Source organism: Simochromis diagramma, unplaced genomic scaffold, assembly GCF_900408965.1.
Source record: "Simochromis diagramma unplaced genomic scaffold, fSimDia1.1 OVJJ01000603.1, whole genome shotgun sequence".
Taxonomy (NCBI): domain Eukaryota; kingdom Metazoa; phylum Chordata; class Actinopteri; order Cichliformes; family Cichlidae; genus Simochromis; species Simochromis diagramma.
Window position 1 is genome coordinate 17,367,297 of NW_024387414.1, and position 25,632 is coordinate 17,392,928.

Consider the following 25,632-nt stretch of genomic DNA (forward strand, 5'->3'; position numbering starts at 1 on the left):
TTCAAAATTGCATCATGATTTTTACCTTGTTTAGCTTTTATACTTTCATGCTTGTTTTTTCCATGTTTACCTTGTGTTTTTATTTATTTACTTATTTTTTGTAATATTGTAAGGTGACCTTGAGGGTCTTTAAAGGCACCTATAAATAAAATGCATTATTATTATTATTATTATTATTCCATTCATCCATTCGCTTCCGCTTATCCTTTTCAGGGCGCTGGAGCCTATCCCAGCTGTCATAGGGCGAGAGGCGGGGTACACCCTGGACAGGCTGCCAGTCTGTCGCAGGACTAACACACAGGGACAGACAACCATTCGCACTCACATTCACTCCTGCATTCTATTATTATTATTATCATCATCATCATCATCATCATCATCCATCTGACTAACTCTGTTTCTAGTCTTTTGTTCTTTAGTTTCATATTCTGGTTTTCTTTAGGGTTTAGGTTATTATAAATCGGATTCCTCGTATTTTTACTTTAGTTTGGTCTTTGTAGTGTGTTCTTGCATCTTGTTAAGGCTTTGTCTTTGTTTTGTGATTCCCCTTTTAGTAGCTTCCTGTTTCATTTGTGCTTTCCCATCACTTTTACTTCCTTTGTCTTAATTAGCTTCAGCTATGTCTTGTTACCCTGGCGTTTCCCAGCCCCCTGATTACTTCACGTGTCTATTTAAAACCTGAAAAGGTTGCCTTAATTCTTTGTTGAGTCATACTTGCTTATATGTTTACTGTATTTCTGTTTGGATTTATTCACTTATTTAACTTTTCCGTATGTGTACTTTGTGTTTTGCCTTAATAAAAGGTTGTTTTACATTTCCCAGGTTTGACTTAGCAGTGTGCATTTGGGTCCCTTTCCTGTGTAACCCTGATATCATCACACAAAAAAGTCAATAGCTTATTAAAACGAAAAACAAGGATTAACAAAAGAAAAGTCCCCCTTGAGCTCCCACCTGACATCCAGATTGCTCTGCATCTAGGAAGGGTTGCCAAGAAACTTATTCTTAAAACCTGGCAGTCTGCCTCTCCACTTGCCTTTGTACATGGGATTAAATCACAGAATCAAAGAACTGTGCAATCTCAGGGTAGATTAACAGGAGATGATGGGCCTTTATTCAACCACGCCTTACGCAAGAACCATTCCTGCTGTTCTCTTGGCTCAGTTATGCTTATATCCCACATGTTTCCTTTGCATCCTCACCAGTGTTGGACGGTTAAACCTATTTCCTAATTGAACACTGAACCTTCCAGTTTATGAGGTATACAAATATATACCACCATTGTGTAGTGGTTTAATAAGCCTAACAAGTGAAAAGCTGATCTGCCAAAATAAAAATGCAGAACTACCTGCTGAAGAGAGCTCTAGTGAATAAAGGAGCAGCCGAAGGTAGCTGTTCAGTTTATGTTAAAATGATGTGACAATTCAGTGACATTATTATTTTGTTGTCTTTTTCTTTGCATTGATTCAATCACAAAATGCTCTTCATCAAAATTACATGTTTAAGTAATATATTATATATTGAACAGCTTAGATCTTTGCACACTTCTGTGGAAAATGCATATTGTGCTACGCTCCATTTGAAGTGGGAAGCCTGAAATCCCGAGACACCTCTGAATCTGTCTTCTTGAGCTTGTCACTGGTATGCAAGCTTCAGGGCAAAAATGATCGCCCATGAGTTTTATATACTGCTTCTGGTTTATAAAGAAAACCTATTTTAAGTAGTTTTACTGTAAATTGAGTATTTAACAAACACAAACATGTTTTTTTCTGAAATGATCACACAGTTGAACAAAAAGTTCTCTAATTTATTTTAAAGTAAAACTGAAGATTATAATCGCTGTAAAGATTTATTGCAAGGTTCGCAAGTTAGAGTGCTTGATGTTCCAGAGCATAAGAGTCCAAGAACAACATTGATCTGGTGTAGAGACAGAACTTCAATAGACGGATAAAGCCATAGGTGCGTTAACAGCGAGCTGCCACCAGAAGTCACTCTTGACCTTTATGTTCTGCACTCTGGGAACATCAAGTTGTCAAGTGTCCTACCTGCTGCTGTGCCGGTCATTATGGTGAGAGCTGCCAAAGACTTGTTGCTGATGTTATGGCTGTCGATTAGGAAGCGAGCCAGGTCCTCCACAGCATCAAACTGGCGTTTGAGCACCTTTTGAGCCCACTCACACACAAGATCACAGGCTGCAAACCGCACCTCTTCCTTAATACTGCTCAGCTGGCCCGGGGAGTCGAGTACATCACACTGGGGCTGCAAACAATTGACATTTAGTTTCATATATAGACACATATATATGGAAAAAAGCTATATTCCAAAGACATAATATTAATATTAATATGAAAATAAGTGTAAATAAATGTGCTTACTCCATCTCCTGTTTTATGGAGGTCCAGAGTTGGTAAAGACGGCATCTGAACAAATGGTCTCTTCCTTAGGCCACTATAGCAGTATGTGAGTCAGTGTTAAGATAAAAAATCTCAAAGGATCTCCGAAGAATACATATGACAACTATACAGAGGAAACGCTGAATAAAACACAGCCTGTGTAGTATTAGCAGCTCAATACGCCATGTCATAACAGAAAACTGGCAGCGCCAATTCTCATTCGTAAACTGCATCCAAATTTCCATATTTATCTTTTGTGTTACCTGAGCCTTAAATTAGTATTACTGAGTTATCTTATTGGAGTTACTTTTTATCTGTTCTTGTTAAGTCTTGTTGTTATTTTTTTTTTTTTCATTTTGTTCCAAAGTCCCGTACTACAAAGCAGGATTTTGGCTTCTCCAGCTAAATCCAAGGTGGATCTTTTTAATGGGACATATCACTATAGTAACATTTGGCGCAGCCCTAACCGGCAGTTAATGAGGTTATATACCCGATTAGAGATCAAAGGGTGTGGAATCACCACGACTGCAGTGTTACAAACGCATTATAAGATCATCTGGACCTCTGTGCACGGGGAGTAGGAGGGCCGGAAGTTTTTGTTTTATTAAAAATATAGAACCTTAGCCGCTTCTTTACTCCCAATTTTTTTCCCTGTCAGCTGCAAAATAAGTCACTCCACTTTTTTATTGTTCTATAAGAGTTAATACATGATCCTAAAACAGGTACATGATTATAATTTTTCAGATTCTCGTGTATCTTAATGATAGAGCTGTGATAATGATAAGCCTTTTACTTTCTACAGTCAGCATTTCTGCCAACTGTCCTTCCAGCCTTTAAACAGGTTCAATGTTATTAATTTGGCAGCTCCCCCCCCCCCACTTTGATTTGATTTGATTCTGTATCATGTTCTTAACCTTTTCATATCCCTGTGTAGGATTGGTCACTTTGTTCCCAGTTCACTTCATATTTGTTATTGGTTCAATGCTGCCAGTGACACACTTTTGTCTTTACAAGTCCTTACATAGAGCTTTTCTACTCTTACTGAGCACTCTATATAACTTGCCTCGTTCACACAAGCACTGTCTTTGGAGATGCAAACTACCAGCCTTCTGATTAGTATATGACCCGCTCTACCTCCTTCCAATCTACCTTTATCAAGGTAGACTGACAAAGCCTGGGTTGATCACCAGCTTTGCCCGACCACTCGTCCTGATTTTCGATGTTGGGTAAAGCGAATCCAGATAACGGATACTTTGGGTATGTTGATTTGGCTTTGCAGTACAGGGACCTGGTGTTTTGGTTTGTCCACAGCTTTTCTGTATCCTGTCTGTGTGTTCAGTTATTTCCTGTTTTACTTTGTTAATTAATCCTAATTACTTTCAGCCTTTTCTTGTCACCTTCCTGTTTTCACTTCCCCTAATTACCCTCTGAGTGTCTTTCCTTTGTTCTTTGTTGCTTTGCAAGTTCTCTTGTTTCTTGATCCCTATGTTTTCTGGATTTTCTCCTTGGATTATGCTTCTTTTGGAAATAAAGAGCTTACTTTTTGTTTGAATCCTCTGCCTGCAGCAACCTGCATTTGGCTCTGCTACTCTAAACGATGATAATATATGATGAGTAGACCAGTGCAAAACAGCAGGAAAAAAGTATTTATAGTATTCACTGGCTGGGACAGAGTGTGTACACACTTCAAAGATGTTTTTTGTTAAAGATTCAGTTCTGATGAAGCTTGATTTATACTTTTAAGTGACAGTCTTTGAAGACTTTAATGTCTCATGCTACACTCAGGCTTTGTTTAATTGTAGATGAAAGCTTTGCCGACTGTTACTAGAACAAATAACTAGAATTATTGGTATGCCATCGTACGCCTCCAAGAGTCAGCAAAGTTACACGTTATATTCATGTTTGTCCAGTCAGGTAATAATTGTAGTCAAGAAATTAAATACTGTATGTGGGAACCAAGCATCAGTGTCACCAATTCAAACAAAGATGAACAATACAGGGTGGGCCATTTATATGGATACACCGTAATAACATGGGAATGGTTGGTGATATTAAAGTCCTGTTTGTGGCACATTAGTATATGTGAGGGGGCAAACTCCTCAAGATGGGACCATTTGTTGGACCATGGTGGCCATTTAGAAGTCGGCCATCTTGGATACCGCCTTTGTTTATTTTTTTCAATAGGAAGAGGGCCATGTGACACATCAAAGTTATTGGTAATGTCACAAGAAAAACAATGGTGCGCTTGGTTTCAACGAAACTTTATTCTTTCATGAGTTATTTACAAGTTTCTCTTTGTTCACAGCCATTGACATGTCGAAGAGGTTAACACGTGAGAAGCGGATCGAAAGTGTGTTGATATCTGGTGAACGCAGTAACCGGGTCATTGCAGCAGATTTCAATGCAAGACACCCTACAAGACCACCCATCTCCCATGCTACAGTTAGCAAACTGCTTAAGTTTCGTGAAACTGGTTCAGTGTTGGATTTGCCAAAATGTGGGCACAAGAAAACTGTCACTAATGAAGAAACATCAGTGGCTGTCCTAGCTTCATTCAGCAAGAGACCCACAGCGTAGCACTCGCCGCATGTCACTGGAGAGTGGCATTAGTCGAACATCCCTTCAGCGGATATTAGCTACTCACAAATGGCACCCTTACAAACTCCGGCTACTGCAGCATCTCAACGAGGATGACCCAGATCGGCGCACAGAATTTGCAGAATGGGCAAAAAATTTGAACAGGACCCTCAGTTCACGCAGAAGATTTTGTTCAGTGATGAGGCAAACTTTTATGTGAATGGTGAAGTTAACAAACAAAACCACCGCTATTGGTCTGACACTAACCCACATTGGATGGATCCCTCCAAGACTGTTGGAACAACAAAAGTGATGGTTTAGTGTGGTATATGGGGTACAACGATAGTGGGTCCATTCTTCATCAATGGAAACCTCAAGGCCACTGGATATTTGAAATTGCTACATGATGATGTGTTTCCCTCTTTATGCACTGAAGCATTCCTAGATGAACAGTTTCCTGGAAAGTGGATTGGTCGTCGTGGGTCAGTTGAATGGCCCCCAAGGTCTCCCGATCTGACCCCCTTAGACTTTTATCTTTGGGGTCATCTGAAGGCAATTGTCTATGGTGTGAAGAAGGAGTTTGCCCCCTCACATATACTAATGTGCCACAAACAGGACTTTAATATCACCAACCATTCCCATTTTATTATGATGTATCCATATAAATGGCCCACCCTGTAGTTGCAATCTCCCATTCTGTACCTGACTCACAATGCATTTATTTTTTTTTAGACATCTGTGTGTAAAAATGTTGTAATAAAAGGAGCCAAGTCTACAAATTATGGTCAAAAATGTACTTAACAAAGGTCACAGTGACCTTTAATCCCCAAATCGTAACCAGTTCATAGTCTGAGGTCAAGTGAAAGTTTGAGCCACATTTAAACAAATCCACTCATGGCATATTAACAGTGATGGTGCTTACAAGAATAAGGCAGACAACCAGATAACCTTAAAATTTAAAGCCTCTTGCATGGCTGTCGCTGGAGTGGAGGCATAAAAATAAATAAATAAATAAATAACAGGATGGGCTTTGTAGTGAAAAGTGACACTGACAGCTGGTTCTGTGAATAGCAGCAGCAAATACTTTGCTTCTGAAGCTCACAAAGTCCAACAAATCCAAGTAATTATTTTTTTTTTTTAATTTGTCAGGTTTCATAAACATTTCAGTTTAAAAAAAAAAAATAGAATTTCTGGAAATTATTCAACAGTTCAGTCTTTATGGGGTTAAGACTCATTTATATCGTAAAGCTTTTTAAAAAACTTTAGTATAGATTTTGTGATTCTGACATTCCTGGTTTAACTTCATCTTATTCTTTTAACTTCTAAATTTTTAATGATAATTCCATTGGAATCATATTGAATATTATTCTTGTTCTCAGTCTTTTTTGACCTATTTTAATATGTTTTATTACTTTTTCTCAGACAGTTTGTCTAATATCAAATTAAAATTTTCATGCCATTAATCAATACCCTTAATTTAAACAATTCTCTACAAGATGTATGAAAAAATGCCCACCACCCTTTTTAGAGTTTAATTTAAAACTAACTACAACAAAATTAAGCATAAAGTAAACGTAAGTATGTTATAGTCCTGGATTTTGAACTAGTTTTTTTTCAGTTTATACACTTTAAAATATTTTATATCATTACATATCCAATATTTGGTTCTTAGTTTGTTAATTATTTACATTTTCTCTTAGATTTTTAGCATTTAGTGCTTACTTGAATTTGGTGCTGGTATCAGTTTGTTAGTTTTCTTTTTGCCTCACTTAAGTGTCTTCCCCCCATGTCAAGTTTAAGATTGTCAATTTCCTCGTCTACTTACAATTCTCACTTCCTGTTTTGGTAGTTGACTTTTGATAGTTAGTGGTCTTTTGTGTATTGTATTTAGTTTTACTTCATTGTACATTACCTTGATTGTTTTCAGCTGTGTTTAGCTTCCCTCCTGCTCCCACTTCTGTTACCTTCTGCTTATTTAAAGTCTCAGTCACACCTTTTGTTTTGTTTTTTTATGTTTGGACTTTGAGTCTGCATTTGGATCCTGTCTTTCAACACATTATGACAAAGCTGCTCGTTTCACAGGAGTCAGTGACAACATAGCGAGCCACTGTATTTAAAATTAGTCTGTAGGATGATTTTAACGGTTTCAATTTCTAATTTAAAACAATTTCACATTTTTCAAACATTGGCACAGAGTTAGTTTTTGTAGATTATGTAGATAAGGACTGACGTGAGGAGCTGAGTTCTAAGCAGACCATTTTACCTGAAAGTTAATAAGACTATAACGCAGGTAAAGGTCATGACAATAAACCAAGATGTTCCATTAGACGTCATGAGCTAAACAGAAAAAATATAAAAAATAAAATCACAATGTTACGTGAAGGTCAAGATCACAGTGACTCCCCTGAGGGTCTCTGCATTATTATGCTTCTGCTTCGAAGGCAGAGGGGGGCTTTATTTCATTTCACGTCTATATTTAGCGAGCTTATGAACTGCAGCAGCAGATGGTCTGTGACCAGAGACAGAGGCCAGACTGCTACACTCCTTTCCAGTAAAGGATATTTTGATTTTCCCCTCATGCCGAGCCGACGCGCCTTCATGTTCGGGAATACATTTTTCATCATCTTCCCAAAGTCTGCAGCACTTAGTGGGTGGTAGTTAAGATTGTCACAGAAGCTCCTGAAACACAGAAACAGAATTAATACAATTAATTTTATTTAATTAGGAACACAGTGCAGGTCAGCATCATAGCCAGGCTGTCATTGTCTCTGGGTGCAGATGTGAACACACTAACCAGGGTGGGGACCTAAACAACTGTACCGAGACCCTATGGAGGGGGTGGTCTCGATGTGGTTCCAAAATGAACTCCAGAGCATTTTGTTTATGGTGTGAACGTGATCCACCTTGACCCGAGCCAACCAACAAGCAGACTTTCAAGTCTGAGCTAAAAACTTTCTGTAGCCATGTATGCTTTTGTGCGATAGACACAATAGATGTTCAAAGTTCTGTACGAGTTAGCAACTAGCGACGAAATGATTGTCTGTTTGTCTTCTTTGTGAGCTCCCTGCTGGTTTTCGAATTCTGTTGCCTCCTTTGTTTCTGGACTGTTAGACTTTTCTGGACTTCTGAAAACAGCTTTAATAAAATGTTCACCTTTTGTTTACTTGTAGCTGTGAATCTTGCAGGATTAATTTAAGAGATTTTAATATTTTTTTATTTATTTATTTTTTTTAAACAAAGAGGAGGTTTAGCACAGTTACACAGATGTTGAAATATCAGGACTAAATGCTTCCCAAGGAAGTGTCTGACTATGCTCCTGATGGTGAAAGGCATGTGCCGTTTTTCAGGTATAGCAAAGGATTTAAAACACTTATTAAACAACTTATTTCATGACATAAAGCTGCCTTTCTTTTCTTGACAAGTATAGTAGTAATATATGTAAGTATATAGGTAACTGAGCTAGCAACGTCTTCAAAACCCTGAAAGCAGCAAGCTTGTCTGAATCTCTCATGTTTAAGGTCTGTTAGCCGTGGTTTACTTCAGAACAATGTGATGAGTAGAAGTGGAAAATTACAAAAAAAATCATAACCTAAGATGCCAAAAGAAACCCATGCATATATTTTCAGGATCATAAATGACACAACTTTTGATTATCTTTGCTAGACCGATGTGCCTGTTGTAAAAGCAGACAGATTCATGGTAGTCAGAATTTTTTTAATGAAAAATAAAACATGTCAATGGCACATATGACCCCACTCGATCACTTAAAGTTTAACATCTTGCTGTTCGATAAGCAGGTACAGCTGACCTTTATTTCATATCATTTATTCTGAGTAGAAACATCTGCATCTGCTAAAACAGCTAGCCAATGAAGACCTGAGCAGTGGTGGAGCACCAAAGTTACACAGTGACTGTGTCCAATGTGCTTGTTTGACTGTGAAAAACATGAAGCACGTTAGGTCTGTTTAAAGCCTTTTGACCTGTCTGCACTGAAGGCGCCAATATTTCTGGAGGACGCTGTATTTTTGTTCTAGCCGAGTTAAAAAGACAGTTGTATAACAGCGTCAGAACATTTCAATGGCTGTCTCAGACTTTCCATTCTAATATTACCGACACATGCGGCTCTGTGATTCTCATGCCTGCAGCATCTATTTATACTGATGCTTCTGCCTGCAGTAAACTGGAGGAGAAAGAGGCTCAAACATTGGAAGCAGCTATCTATGCAAAAGGTGAACGTCAACAATGACTTTATTTCTCCAAGAAAACTGGATTTATGCAGTGAAACTAAACTCCGCCTGTCTGTTTTACACCTACTTGTATTCGTCGTAGACTTCCTGCTTGGGGAGCGAGGTCTCGGGGTACTCCTCTAAATGATTTCGGATCCAGGTGAATGCGTGCATCTGCTGCGTGCGACTCGATGACAGGGCGCTCTGGTCACTGCACAAAGATGTGGGTCAGTGATGTTTGTGAAGACAAACAATGCAGTGCTTACTGTCACCTCAGGCCTGATAAATGACACCAACGCTAATCGAGGCATTTTTGTTTCGATAAGCTTGTAAGCATTATCTTTTTGTCCAGTTTTCTATAAAAACATTTAGAAACAAGTATATCCTCACCTTTTATCGACACTGCTGCTCGGACCAGAAGGCAACTTGAGGTAGAGGTAGAGTTTTTCGATGTCTGAGAACTTCTCAACATCTTGCTGTAGAAACAAAAGGTCAAAGATGGTTAAACAAGCAGGTCGGTCATACCTGCAGCACATGCATTAATGAAAGCAGGACTAGGATAGTTCATAAGGGACATTATTTACAAGTTCAACATTTCATCTGTTATTTTTCATTACTAACTACTCTGTCATTATTTTAATTTTAAAATATCTAATAACGTAGTTCTTATTTTGCCGGACTCATCAACAAAACATAAAATCATTACAACATAAGAAAAAGAAAAATGTGAAATATTAATGTTTGAGATGGTGAGACTAGAAAATATTTATTTGTTCAAAATATCATCATAATATTATTTTATGTTTATTTTGAACAAATATTTATTTGAACAAATAAATATTGTATTATTATTAAAACAATATTATGTCTAATTATTAGTCCATTAGCCTTTGCGTGTCACCCCTCTCCTATAACCATACTTGATTTCCTCTTACTTACACTTTTATACAGATAGAAATGTCTGCTTTAAGCATCAATTGAAATACGATTTAGACAACAGAACAAGCAAAGCATCCTTACAACAAGAAAAATCTTCAGTCTTTCCAGTAAACACTGAAACCACGACAGAGCCATGGCTGAGCTGTCTGGCCACCCACTGCATGCATCCAGATGGCACTGATAGCGCTCTCTTTTCTGTCTGTTACATATCAGTCTGAGCCAGCAGCTGGTTTCAGGGGAACAGTTAAAGTTTCAGTCTGAAGGCAACAAAATCAACCTCTCATCTCTGCTGAAGCTCTCCAACCTCCTGAGACTGATACTTACACGCGGACATTGCATGTGGGGTTTTTTTTCCTGCACATTACACTTCAGTCACTCATACTTAGACCTGTTGCATCCCATGAATCCCAAACAAGAGCTTAGGTTAAAGGCTGAAAAGCATAATAAATACATTTTTTGAATTGTTACAGATCACTTGAGGTATTAACAGAATGCAGTGCTATTCTTTAAGCCAGGGAGCAGGTCAAAGGAGAAAAGAGGCTCTTTGACAATTCAGGACTTACAAGTTCAAGAAGACTACATAGTGGAAATAACAAACTAACCCAAGATGCAATCTTAATATAAAGATTTGTTTTGTTTATCTTAAAAACAAGCCTCAGCTGCACAGTTAACGTTTTAAAGCTGAAACATCACAGCGGGGTCTTCTGTTAAGTTAAAACATCACTCGCTAATAAAGTGTTATGTCATCTCTCAGTAATTGAATATGTTAGCTACAGCTCTATAAGCAGCATTTTAGCCTAAGCAGGACTGATTTTAGCATCACTCTCAGGACGTGCTGTAAATTTTACATCAGTAACTGAAGAACAGCAACAGCGTGCTTTCACTGGGATTGATTTTCACCAAAACCAATGCTTCAAATTAATAATTCTCTCTTCTATTCCAAGCAAACCAAGACATTTATTATAAATAAATAAATTATTTCAGCCCTCATCAATTTATCCTTAAACAGACCATAACAAAACATCAAGCAATCATGAAAAGCATCTACTTGTTCATGTCCACAGATACAAACTGATGCCTTTTTTCACAACAGTCAACAGGAAACTATGTATTTCAATAGGAAGCACATTCGTGTCAGCAACACCTGCTGTGTGTCATTAAGACAAAGTGAAGCTACATCACCACGGCAACTGACAAAGCTTTCATAACCAACCCAGTAGTAGAAATCCTGTCTTCCTCCCCTCCCCTCCAAGCAGTCATAGGAGACGGCTGTCCCACCCCCAGCCTGTTCTGCCAGAGGTTTTCCTGTTAAAAGGGAGTTTTTCCTTCCCACCGTCACCAAGTGCTTGCTTATATTACCGTACCAAATATAAATACATATATTCTATTTCTATTTATATAATATATATTAGATATATAGATATTTATTTATAAATTAAATTGAATTAAATTGAATAGTAATGCCTGATCCTCACCAAGTATTGAACTTGTTTCCCTCTGCATAGCAGAAGTGTGAGCTTCACCACCAACCCCTCCAACCTCCAAATGTGGGTTTCCTCTCCCCCAACAAAAATAATGGGTGTTGTGGGTTTTGAACCCAGTGTTTTCAGTTTCGGACTCTCAGTTTCTGTTTGATATTTTCTGTTTAAGAGCTTAAGGATTGTGAATGTTTAACAAACTGCTGTCAGACTGCACTGAAAAATAAAAGACTGGCCATCAATCAACAAAGCAAATACAGGGAGTGCAGAATTATTAGGCAAGTTGTATTTTTGAGGAATAATTTTATTATTGAACAACAACCATGTTCTCAATGAACCCAAAAAACTCATTAATATCAAAGCTGAATGTTTTTGGAAGTAGTTTTTAGTTTGTTTTTAGTTTTAGCTATTTTAGGGGGATATCTGTGTGTGCAGGTGACTATTACTGTGCATAATTATTAGGCAACTTAACAAAAAACAAATATATACCCATTTCAATTATTTATTTTTACCAGTGAAACCAATATAACATCTCCACATTCACAAATATACATTTCTGACATTCAAAAACAAAACAAAAACAAATCAGCGACCAATATAGCCACCTTTCTTTACAAGGACACTCAAAAGCCTGCCATCCATGGATTCTGTCAGTGTTTTGATCTGTTCACCATCAACATTGCGTGCAGCAGCAACCACAGCCTCCCAGACACTGTTCAGAGAGGTGTACTGTTTTCCCTCCTTGTAAATCTCACATTTGATGATGGACCACAGGTTCTCAATGGGGTTCAGATCAGGTGAACAAGGAGGCCATGTCATTAGTTTTTCTTCTTTTATACCCTTTCTTGCCAGCCACGCTGTGGAGTACTTGGACGCGTGTGATGGAGCATTGTCCTGCATGAAAATCATGTTTTTCTTGAAGGATGCAGACTTCTTCCTGTACCACTGCTTGAAGAAGGTGTCTTCCAGAAACTGGCAGTAGGACTGGGAGTTGAGCTTGACTCCATCCTCAACCCGAAAAGGCCCCACAAGCTCATCTTTGATGATACCAGCCCAAACCAGTACTCCACCTCCACCTTGCTGGCGTCTGAGTCGGACTGGAGCTCTCTGCCCTTTACCAATCCAGCCACGGGCCCATCCATCTGGCCCATCAAGACTCACTCTCATTTCATCAGTCCATAAAACCTTAGAAAAACCAGTCTTGAGATATTTCTTGGCCCAGTCTTGACGTTTCAGCTTGTGTGTCTTGTTCAGTGGTGGTCGTCTTTCAGCCTTTCTTACCTTGGCCATGTCTCTGAGTATTGCACACCTTGTGCTTTTGGGCACTCCAGTGATGTTGCAGCTCTGAAATATGGCCAAACTGGTGGCAAGTGGCATCTTGGCAGCTGCACGCTTGACTTTTCTCAGTTCATGGGCAGTTATTTTGCGCCTTGGTTTTTCCACACGCTTCTTGCGACCCTGTTGACTATTTTGACTGAAACGCTTGATTGTTCGATGATCACGCTTCAGAAGCTTTGCAATTTTGAGACTGCTGCATCCCTCTGCAAGATATCTCACTGTTTTTGACTTTTCTGAGCCTGTCAAGTCCTTCTTTTGACCCATTTTGCCAAAGGAAAGGATGTTGCCTAATAATTATGCACACCTGATATAGGATGTTGATGTCATTAGACCACACCCCTTCTCATAACAGAGATGCACATCACCTAATATGCTTAATTGGTAGTAGGCTTTCGAGCCTATACAGCTTGGAGTAAGACAACATGCATGAAGAGGATGATGTGGACAAAATACTCATTTGCCTAATAATTCTGCACTCCCTATATTGTGGCATAAATTATATAGTGCCTGTTTTGATGTACGCTAAAGGGGCTCTAGAATAAAAATCATATTCAGACCTTAATCTGACACTTTACTGATTTGCACTGTTTCATACTCCATCCACTGAGCTGATGCTGACTTGTTAAGAGTGCATTTATAGAGTCAGATCACTGTGTCAGTGTAAACAAACGATTACTAAATTGTTGCATAAAACATATATAAACATGTAGGCCTCAGGAGTAGTTGTGCAACTCTTAAACCCTTTTATAGTATAATAGTTTACACATTCACCTAAGAAGCACGAGATCCCTAGTTTGAAAAATCTGCAAACTAAAACATGTGATGCTACCTGCTCTTGTACCCTCTTGCAAGGGTGCAAGAGCTGAAAGGGAGTAAAGTTTGGAGAATAGGGGCGGAGTAGACTGATGACATAAGTGGGGGCCTCACCTCGTAAGACCATAAAAGCAAGAACGAAGATTTTAAACTCATCCTTAAACCTCACAAGAGGCCAGTGCAGACACTTTAACAATGAGGTAATATAAGAAAATGCGAGTAGGAGTTAGAAGCCTTGCAAAAGCATTTTGGACAAACTGACACAATTGATACAACAGACAAGAAAACAGAGCATTATAATAATCTAAGCAGGACAAGATTAATCTAACTTTTGAGACAACAGTCTTGAGTTTAGCGATATTTCTTAAATAGAAAAAGCAAGAGCAGGTCCAAGACTTGATGTGAGCATCAAAAGTCAAAGACTGAAAGCTAATGAATAGATTATTGGGCTCAATTTTGGTCACAGTGGATCAGAAAGGAACTAGATGTGTCTAATACGGGGGGAAAGTACTCCCCAGAGCAATAATTAGAGACTGTCTTGTCTGTGTTAAGATGCAAAAACATTATTTGCAGAATATAATATAATGAAAATAAAAAGGGACTTCAACAAGATCCTTGTGGAACACCACATAGCAGCCACATTAGAATAGAAATTTCCCACTTAAATCAAAAGTGTTTTATCAACAAGAAATTAAGTGAACCACTCCAACACATCAAAATGAGCACTTGAGGCTAGCTACAAAGAAATGTGAAAAGATTTAAAGTTTATAGAAGAAACAGCTCTGGTTCATTTGTCTTTAACGACTTAAAAAGGTTATGTTATTGGACTGAATTATAAACTGTGTTAATCCATTATGCCTACCCTTCTCACCCTGTTGAACAGTGACGTATGGCGTATGTGAGATGCAGCAACAGTTTGAAAGATTACATTTTGTGGAGGGGGAAAAAAACTCACCAGTTTCTTTACTTCTAGTTTTGAATTCCTCCCCTCCTATACCCACACTGGTGTGGGAATTTTGTGTGAGTGGAGACACCTATTGTTCAGTAGAATACTGCAGCAGGTACCCATGCCCTAAACACTGGTGTACATGGAACAAAGCTGTGGTGACGTCACCGCTAGCGTGCAAAGCAACTAATGCGGTGGATGTACTGGGATTCTTAGAGGTGTGGCTGCTAGCTGTCAGCAAGGCCTCACCTCTGCTAATTTTAGACACTGAACTGTATATTCTAACTGTGCTATAAAAAGAATATAAAGTCTGTCCAAGAAGTCTGTGTTCTGGTTTTTGGTAGTGAAATTATTTTCTTTGTTCATTAATTCACACTAACTAGCAGGTGGCTGCACATTCCATAGATGCAATGCAGACTATATTATAAGACAAAGAAACCATCTTTGTTATACAGTCTATGTTTCAGCCTTCAGATACACCCTTAACCTCCTGAGAACTGAGCAAAAGAGATTCTTCTGATTGAACTTTTTGATTTCCTTCCTCTTTGGAGCTAAAAGAGGCCACCCAAACGCATGAGATATCAATGGAATGGATGTTCTCTATTTAGCACAACAAGACTTATTAGGGTAGCTCAAATAAGTCAAAATATATAGATCAAAAACATCCAAAAACGTCCACTGCACAAGCCATGAATAGGCTGGTTCTCAGGAGGTTAATGCTTAACACTGCTACCAACGGATCTTCTATTTTTATTTTTAAACTATACATGGATGGTAGGAATGTTTTTTCTGCTCAACCTATTGGGAACACTAATAATCTTCTGACAATATCTGAACAGAGAGTATGAAAAATGTCCTTAAAGTTGTTATCTGCAGATCACAAATATGTCAGGAATACTCACCAGAATGTTTTCCACTTTTGATTGAACAGATTTGCTGCAAAACAGAGACATAGTACAAATTAGCATGAAGCCGGTGTAACATGAGCACTTGTGTCTGAAGTATATTTATTTATAAAGCAGAGGAATGTTTGGTATGAGACGACCCTCCCCTCAGGATCTCTCAGGTCATGTATCCCACCACCACAAACACATGTGGTCATATGTAAAAAGAAACAGGGACATGAACATTGTTTAGGACAGAAGATCTTTTTTATCAACAGTTTTCCCAAATATTTTTCTGTGTTTACAGGTTTTATTCTCATACTCCTATTCTATATTCAACAGAAAGGTTACCAGTACAATACAAAGTTCTGGCAAATTTTAGTGAAAGCCTAACTTAAATTAAAAACTTAATCAAAAATAACATATTAACACATGTAACTGCTTCCCTGTGTCCCACCATGATCATGTGTCACTTCTATTTTTTGCCTTAGCATCTCACACAGGCCTCGGAAGCATGAAATTCTCTTCCTGATTGACTTTTAATGATGTAGGTTTTAACCTGAGGTCAATCCGGAAGAAGTGTAAGATTTGATTGAGGCTTATAAACAGCCACTGCTGAGCTGCAGCTAAAAACTATCAAAGATCACTACAAAAATCCAAGAGTGACTGGAATGATGTTCAGGCTACAGCTAAAATTAACATACAATCAAACAGACTTTGATAGCGGGAAAGATCACAATTAGTCGCTCCTATTTAGGTCCACTCCTGCAGACAGAAAAACCAAACTGAGGAATAAAGTCCAGGTTTCATGTGTAATCCACAGACAGGGCAGCATGCTGTCAATGACTGTGGGGCAGAAGGTAGGTCACATTTAAAGACTATTACTTGAGCTGGGCAGGTCAGAATCAGGAGACGCTCTAAGCCATGACAAGAACAGTTCACTTTAATTGACTGTTACCAGGGGGCTGAGGATTTCCCGGCGCTGAAAGACCGTCAATAAGCTGTTTGTGAGGCAGACTTAGCAGATAAACTGAACGACACCTGACGCAACTTTCTGCAAGACCTAAGCCTTGAAAATAAAGAACTGAAACAAGACAAACAAATGTTGCTGATAAACCAGCATGATGTACACCTAACCCCAGACCAGTGATTCCTAATTAGGGATAAAAGTACCCCAGTAGGTACTTATACAGAAGTTAGGGGGGTTCATGGAAAAATTAGCTCAACTTATAAAAATTAAAAAACCTCAAACAAACAAGTTGGAGCAGAAGCAGTAACAGTAAACTAAACATAGTGGCTATGGTGCAGAGTGGCTCCATAGTTTGAGGTTGTGCCAGTAAGAGCATCTGTCAACTCTAACATGCAGAGCTACCTGCTGTGATAACCCCATGTGACAAGGGAGCAGTGAAAGTGGATCAATTTTAGTGGATAAGGTGCAAGAAAAAACAAATCAAAAATTAGTGACTCTAATAGTAACTTCTAATTTAGTGGATGAATATTTAAATTAGTAAACCACTATTTATGGACAGCCAATAATTCTAGCTAATCATTTAGCTACTAGAAGTTACAGGATAAATATTTGAAATTGTCGATTAACAGAAGAAATATAACAATTGGCAAAATATTAGGGATAAATTAATGAAATCTGATTAAATGAATAGCTGTTATATAGAGTAGTAGCTACTACTAACTGAATGGACGAAGGGTTACATAGTGGGCTAACAATTTATGGACAGACGAAACGGCTAACAATTTAGCTGCTACAGTTAGCATTTTAAAAGGCAAGATTACAATGAATATAAAAGAAATGATGAAATTAGAGATGAAAGATGAAATTTGTTGTTGGATGAAGGGTTAAATAGTATAGTTTTAGAGTAGATTAGAGATGTACCAATTGACCGACTATGGACCAAAACTGGATGATTTCCAGTGTTCTCGGCCTGGACCGGTGAGCGGCTGGTCAGCCTTCGATATGATTTATTACGAGCCCACTCATTTTTATGAATACACAACATGTGCACAATGACATGCCACAGCCACATGCTACGCTGTTACCATGGAAGTGAGTAAGGTAAAAAGTTTGCTAAAGTAAACCACAATGGGGAAACAAAAATGTTTGTAACAACAAACCCAATGACACATGTAAACATGCACATTTTAAACAAATGAAAAGCAACTAAAGCTAAAGCCATCCACAATACAAAGCCAGCCATAAGTCAGTATCCTCTGTAAGAGCCTCGGTATTAGCAAACGATCAAAGCAGTTAGGAGTGAAAAAGATAAAAGGGTCAATGTCCTGTTGTCTGGTGAAGCTATAAACATGCTATAAAATTAAGAAAGTACATGACATTTGTTTTGTTATATAAAAAGATTTGTGTCTGCTTTTATTTAGTAAGGTAAAATATGTCAGGTAAAGGTAGGTGTACAGCAACTCATTTCAGCACTTTATTTTCAGTTATTTCAGTAAGAGAAGATCCTGTAACATACTGCAGTTTAGGGGAAATTTTTTATGTTTAATAATTTCTTTATTTAATTAGCAAGTAAACAATCCAGATTAAAATGAGTTCGATTAGGCTAACATGAACATCAAAGGTGGGGTTTTGAAAATCAGTGCTTCGATTGTCCAGACTTCCTGTGCAGACAGAGTGACGGTATGTTGCAGGTGAACTTGTTGACCCAGACTACGACTGTATCACTTCACCAAGAGCCACCCAGAAGCAGGTCACTGAGGTGAATGCCAATATTTATGCTCTACTCCTCTCAAAGGTTAAACCTGTATGGAGCTGGGCAAACGTTCAGGATCCTAACATGTTATTGATAAACTGTTAGCAGCACAGTGACGTGAAGTTTCTATTGAGGTATTTCCTGAAGAGATTTGAACTCTGAACTGCTGTGTTTCCGGTTGTTCAGCTCCTTGACATTTTCTTGCTGTTTGATATTTAAATGATAGAACTTAAGTTCATTCAGAAAAAAAGGTCAGAACAGGACCTTAAGTAGCAGACACAAAAGAACACGTGCCTTACAAGAAATCAAGTCTTTTCCTTTACTCTGTTCACATTAAGCCTCTTATCGAGCCATAACCAATTTAGAATCAACAATTCTAAAGGAGCAAGCTGGAACCCAAACGGGCACAAGGACAACATGGAAAATCCACACAGAAAGGCGCTGGTATTTTCTCAGGATTCACTAGCAGAACCTAGAGGTTAGCAGGGTTGCCTCACTGTAAGAAGGTCTTGGATTCAAATCTGTTGGCTGCAGGTGTGAGTGTGACTGGTTGTCTGTGTCTCTGTGTTAGAGCTGTGACAAACTGGCTACCAGTATGACAGCTGAGAGAGGCTCCAGTCTGCCAGAGACTCTCAAACTGAGAAGTGGTTAAAAATATAAATTTGATTTGCCTCGTCTTGATTTGTTATTATTTTTTCTTTATTTTTTATTGTTTTGTTTTTTTGAGCTATTCAGAAGTGGACTTGCTAGTGTGTTTTGGATCGTTGTCCTGCTGCTTGACCCAAGTACCATTGAGCTTTAGGGCTCAAACTGATTTTCTTATCTGATTTTCTGGTAGAGAGCACAATTAATGGTTCCTTCAATTACAGAAAGTCATCCAGCCAGAGCAAAGCAGTCAGACCATCACACTACCACATTCTGGGTTCTAATATGACCTCTTGGATGAGTCGTTGATATGCTCTTGGAGTAATTTTCGTAGGCTGACCACTCCTAAGAAAGTTTATCACTCTTCCAAGTTTTCTGTAATTTGTGGATAATCACTCTAAGGTGGTTCACAAAGCCTTAAAAATGGCTTTTCAGCCCTTTCCAAACTAATAGATGTCAATAACTTTGTTTTTCAATTGTTTTCTTAAATTGTGGCATGATGTGTTGCTTTAGGCTTGCTTCACTTTTTTAGACAGGTTCTATTGTACTGATTTCTTGAGTCAGCAGGTCTCAGTGTTGCTGGTGAAATTGAAATCAGCTTCATCATTCAACTTCATCATTTTTACAGCACTGTATATTACAGAAAGAGAGAAAGATATTGGGGAAATATGACTCCTTCCTCTCTTGCATTAGGAATCAGTCTTCTAATCCCTGATTAAGTGTACACTGTTTTCTGTCCCATTTTACATATAAAACTAAAATATAAGACAGCGCTTCAGATAAATGAACAGCGTAAAACAAATAAATGCAAAATAAAAATGATAATAAAGTTGCCATACATGTAAGAGTAATAAGAACTCAATAATCACCAGAATACAATGTGCTGCTCTGACAGAGACCATTATGTCAGCCATACAGAGTAATTTTACTTTTGCTATTTCCAGAGCATTTTCCTCGTGATACCTGTGTTAAATATAGCTACTTTTACTGGAATAAACACGGTGATGGGATGTGAAAAAAAAATACCTTTATTCAAGGAGTCGAGTAATTAGTTACTCAAGCATAAAACAAGTTCCTTAAGCTTTATTTGAGTTATTTAATTTTTCCATTTGCAAAGTGTCTACTCTATCAGGTTTATCCGGCTGTTTTATCACAAGCACACGCTGCAGCTCGTGCATGTGTCTTACATTTAACATGCTGGACTTCTACGGTTGTTATTATTTACTTACTATTATATTTAAGCAGTGAAGATGCGACTGCGTCCAAGCATGATAAGAGCAGTTTAAAAACGTTGTGATGAGTTTCCCTTTAAGCATCAAATTGTGCGTATGCACAGCACAACAGTGTGTGAAGTAAACATCTCCTCACCAGATGGAGTTCTTGATCCTGAGCTGCAGAGCGCTGGCCTCAGCGCCCTGCAGCCCGGGGAGTAGGCCGGGCAGGCTCCCCGCCCCGCTCTCCGGCGGCGGCGGCTGCTGCTGCTGGGGGTCCTCATCAGCCATCACTGGAGGTCACTGTGGGACGGGAGTGGACCGGTAGGGAGGCGAGGACAGGTGTAGTCGCCCGGCAGGGTTAAACATGGACCGGAGGACGTTGCGATGCTAGGGGGACAGCAGCGCGCCCTGTTGTTGTTGTGGCTGCCACCCTGCGCTCCTCCGACATCGCTCGCTTCGAGCCCGGACTGCCGGTCAGTACTGGCGCCTGTGGAGCGGAACTACGAGCCGCTGTCAAACTCGGGCCAACACATGAATATAAATAAAGGCAAGAGTAAACAGGCAACCTGACAGCTGCAAAACAACTAGCTAGTCCCTCCGGTGTGCTCCGCCTGCCCCGCACGTTATGATTGCTCTACATGTGCATGGTGAGTAGTAGCTGTCTGGCAGGCGCATGCGCATTGAGAGGCTCAGCATTAAAAACAAAATGTAAGCAGAAGACATCACTGACCGTGCCAGACTGCATTTATACAAACACACTCCTGCTTTACATGTGTGCTAGTTTCATTATTATTATAGCATTATTGTCTTTATTAACAGTAGCAGTTAGAATAGGATAGTATTATTATTAAAAACAAGAATTATAACAAATCCTCTACAGATTTTATTTTGCTCTAGGAGGGGTAAATGACTTTGAACCTTGATATACAGAAAGGTAACAAAAACATAGTTACTTTTCAGTTAAAAGACAGATAAAACACAAAGCCATATTTAATATTCCCTTTTGTTTAATATAACAGTAAAACATGGAAAACTAGAAATAAAATGGACAATAAATAAGAAAGATTAAAAAGTGAACAAAACAGCTGGCTAAAACTGACTTGAAGCTAACTCTGGTACTTCTCCTAAAGTGCCCTGGAGAAAAGGCGTTAAAAGGTGTTAAAAACCTGAAGTTGTGACAACTCATTTCCTTGTTCCAGTTTTGATGTGGGGACAGCAAGGAGTGACTGTTCAGCTCATCGGAGAGACCTTTGTGTATTTGTACAAAGTATGCCAAGTCAGCGGGAGCCAAGCCACTTAAAACTTTAAAAGCAAACAATAGAATTTAAAATGGACAGACAACCAATGTGAAGAAGCACAAACAGGGGTAATGTGCTCATGTTTGCTTGTCCTTGTCAGCAGACGAAGAGCAGCATTCTGGACCATTCGTAAGTGTGATATTGAGACCTGATTAATACCGACATAAAGTGCATTACAATAATCAAGGCGAGTGCTCACAAACTCATAAAACTCTTAGTCACAAAAGGTGATAAAAGGTTTAACTGTAGAGAGCTGCTGCTGCAAAAAGCTTGTCAGGTTAATTTGTCATCCCCACACTGTACCCCTGATCTAAAATAAGTCCATGTGATTTACATTTCTATGTTATTATTATAATGAATAGAGATGGCACATATAACTTTTTTATGTCCGATACTGATACGATATCATAAATTTGGATATCTGCCGATACCGATATAAATCCGATATAGCACATTTTGTAATCAATAAAACATTTTTTTTTTAATATTTTGCTGCATTTTGTATAAGTTCATACTCAAGTTTATAAAAAAACAAAAAACAAAACAAAACTAAAGCTATTCTGTTATACCTGTATGCAAAAAATACACTGCACCCAAAATATTTCATAGTTCAGCAACACTGATCAGTCGAATAAACTTAAACCTGCACCATTCTCCCTATTCTTGTATTTTAAAGAGTACTTAGTGGAAATATTAAGCAACCTAACTACACTGAACAAAAATATGAACGCAACACTTTTGTTTTTGCTCCCATTTTTCATGAGATGAACTCAAACATCTGAAAAATTTTCTACATACACAAAAGACCCATGACTCTCAAATACTGTTCACAAATCTGTGTACATCTGTGTTAGTGAGCATTTCTCTTTTGCTGAGATAATCCATCCCACCGCACAGGTGTGGCATATCAAGGGGCTGATTAGACAGCATGAATATTGCACAGGTGTGCCTGTTTTTTGATGAAACTGAAATGTGCAGTTTCATCAAACAGCACAATGCCACAGATGTCGCAACCTTTGAGGGAGCGTGCAATTGGCATGCTGACTGCAGGACTGTCTACCAGAGCTGTTGCCCGTGAAATGAATGTTCATTTCTCTACCATAAGCTGTCTCCAAAGGTGTTTCAGAGAATTTGGTAGTACATCCAACTGGCCTCACAATTGCAGACCACATGTAACCACACCAGCCCAGGACCTTCACATCCAGCATGTTCACCTCCAGGATCGCCTGAGACCAGCCACCCGGACAGCTGCAGCAACAATCGGTTGGCATAACCAAAGAATTTCAGCACAAACTGTCAGAAACCGTCTCAGGGAAGCTCATCTGCATGCTCGTCGCCCTCATTGGGGTGTGGACCTGACTGCAGTTCGTCGTTGTAACCGACTTGAGTGGGCAAACGCTCACATTCGATAGCGTTTGGCACATTGAAGAGGCGTTCTGTTCACAGTCTCAGTTTTTACTGTTTAGGGCAGATGGCAGACAGCGTGTGTGGCGTCGTGTGGGTGAGCAGTTTGCTGATGTCAACGTTGTGGATCGAGTGGCCCATGGTGGCGGTGGGGTTCTGGTATGGGCAGGCGTATGTTATGGACAACGAACACAAGTGCATTTTATTGATGGCATTTCGAATGCACAGAGGTACCGTGATGAGATCCTGAGGCCCATTGTTGTGCCATTCATCCACGACCATCACCTCATGTTGCAGCATGATAATGCACGGCCCCATATTGCAAGGATCTGTACACAATTCCTGGAAGCTGAAAACATCCCAGTTCTTGCATGGCCAGCATACTCACCAAACATGTCACTCATTGAGCATGTTTGGGATGCTCTGGATCGGCATATAGGACAGCGTGTTCCAGTTCCTGCCAATATTCAGCAACTTCTCACAGCTATTGAAGAGGAGTGGACCAACATTGCACATGCCACAATCTACAACCTGACTGGTTTTCTACCCCTCCATAAAGCAAAACTGTGAACATTTCAGAGTGGCCTTTTATTGTGGGCAGTCTAAGGCACACCTGTACAATATTCATGCTGTCTAATCAGCCCCTTGATATGCCACACCTATGAGGTGGGATGGATTATCTCGGTAAAGGAGAAATGCTCACTAACACAGATTTAGACAGATTTAAGAACAATATTTGAGATTCATGGGTCTTTTGTGTATGTAGAAAATTTTTCAGATGTTTGAGTTGAGCTCATGAAAAATGGGAGCAAAATCAAAAGTGTTGAGTTTATATTTTGTTCAGTGTAATAGGGTTGCCAACTCACAGCAAAAAGAAAAAAGTAGGGAACCAGCCCCCACCCTCCACCGCATAATGCTTAATTGACGTAATCGACTTTAATTTAATGCACGTGTGTTTATAAAAAAAAAAAAAAAAAAACCCCCACAGAAATCAATTATTTTTCTACAATAATTAAATAGATTCAACTTCTTTCTTCAACAGAAATGCAGACTGCACAAACGGTACCTTCCCAAAGGAAAAAGTACTATACTAGTTTATATATTAGACTTAATAGTTCCTATATACAGTAATGGATTTCTATACATTTTACATCAGATGAAAACGTTGGTTGTAAGATTCAGATAATTATTTGTTAAAAGCTAGACATGACAATTAGAAAGAAAAGTATGTCTTTGTGCCCCCCCCTTTCCCTGTCAATGCCCTACCTGGCCCCCTGGCAAAACATTGCTAGACCCGCCCCTGGACAGTTACCAGCCGTCAGCTACGTAGAAAACTATCTTGGTGTAGAAAGTACTATTAAATAAATTCTGACAACAGCTTATCAAGCTTAAACGTACTGCTGTTGTTTATCCGCTGGTTTCCTCTTTCTGGTGCAAAGTGGGTGATAAACAAACAAGAGAGACGGGAGTCGCGACAGAAAAGCCGATCAGCTGATCATTGATCAATTTCATGATTGAAGTAGCAACAGGAGAGGGAGGGAGTATGGAAGCCCGTTTCCGCCACTAAATAAAAACAAAAAAGCTAGTATCCATAACTCGAAATTTTGAGTTATTTTCTCGAAATTTCGAGTTACTTTTCTCAAAATTTCGAGTTAGCTCTGCCAATCAAAAATATACATGAATGAGGTCGCTTTCTTGTTACCCGGAAGCATATGGCGCAGAGGACCGCCACTCAAAAACGGATCCCAACAAATTGGCGCTTTCGCGAGTACGTTTGCTGATAGTAACACCATGTGATTCAGCTAATAACACAGGGATTTCATCATTTGTGAAGCCAGGCTGAAAACACTCAGCAATCTGTGCATTCACGACTGGATGTAATACCGGTAGCTTAGCTGTAGCATTTGTAGCTGAGGGCTTCAGCTTCCGGGTAACAAGGAAATGACATCATTCACGTAGATTACTGATTGGCAGCGCTAACTCGAAATTTCTAGTTACTTTTCTCAAAATTTCGAGTTAATATGTCGAAATTTCGAGAAAATAACTCGGAATTTTGAGTTATGGATCTTTTTTTTTTTTTTTTTTAGTGGCGGAAACGGGCTTCCATAAGGGAGAGAGGCAGTCGCTCCATATATCGGTTGTTAAGCTTAATGTGGGAATGCTTTACAAACATTCAGAGAACTTACGCACTTGCTTTACTTCTCTCTGGGTTAACTTTCTCTGAGATGAAATGCCAGTTTGGTAGCGAGGCTCCAAATGCTCAACCAGACCGCCGACAGGTCTGGCACAGCCGCTCTATCACGTGAGACATACTGCTCCGACGTGCTAAGGTTATGAGCTGGGTTATGTCATTTTGCAAGTTTTGTGAGGTGCTTTTGTGATATTTAATGGATCGGATTACAATTTTTATTTCTCTCCTATATCTGATCCAGTAATTTAGGTCAGTATCCGACCGATACTGATACGAAATATCGGATTGGTCCATGTCTAATTATTATTTGGCTACTGGATTATTTAACAGGTGGGATAGTCTTTCATGTTCTTGACATGAAAGACTATCTGAATAACTACACAGTTACTGATGTATCTATATTATTTTTCATTTGAATTGTTATTTGGACATGAAAACGTCATATTGTGGAGGTATGTAAAGACGACAGGAGGGTCTCAATATGTCTCACTCCAACTTCTTTATTAATGGCTTCACAACAACTCCACATACAAAAAAGCGCCAAAACTCCACCCCAACACTTCCCT

At 39.0% G+C, this 25,632-nt stretch overlaps 1 protein-coding gene across 1 annotated transcript in view; it reads right to left on the minus strand.

The window, feature by feature from the left end:
- The window catches only part of LOC120721392 (DNA-binding protein RFX7-like), a 29,740-nt gene extending 8,823 nt beyond the window's left edge, over positions 1-20,917 (minus strand). The window contains exons 1-7 of the mRNA XM_040011684.1: positions 20,328-20,917; positions 15,610-15,643; positions 9,584-9,669; positions 9,282-9,404; positions 7,530-7,646; positions 2,373-2,457; positions 2,043-2,256 (exon numbers count right to left, since the gene is read on the minus strand). Of these exons, the coding sequence (XP_039867618.1) occupies positions 2,043-2,256; positions 2,373-2,457; positions 7,530-7,646; positions 9,282-9,404; positions 9,584-9,669; positions 15,610-15,643; positions 20,328-20,461 (793 nt within the window). The 5' untranslated portion in view covers positions 20,462-20,917. The remainder of the gene's footprint in view (positions 1-2,042; positions 2,257-2,372; positions 2,458-7,529; positions 7,647-9,281; positions 9,405-9,583; positions 9,670-15,609; positions 15,644-20,327) is intronic.
- Positions 20,918-25,632: the final 4,715 nt, after the last annotated feature.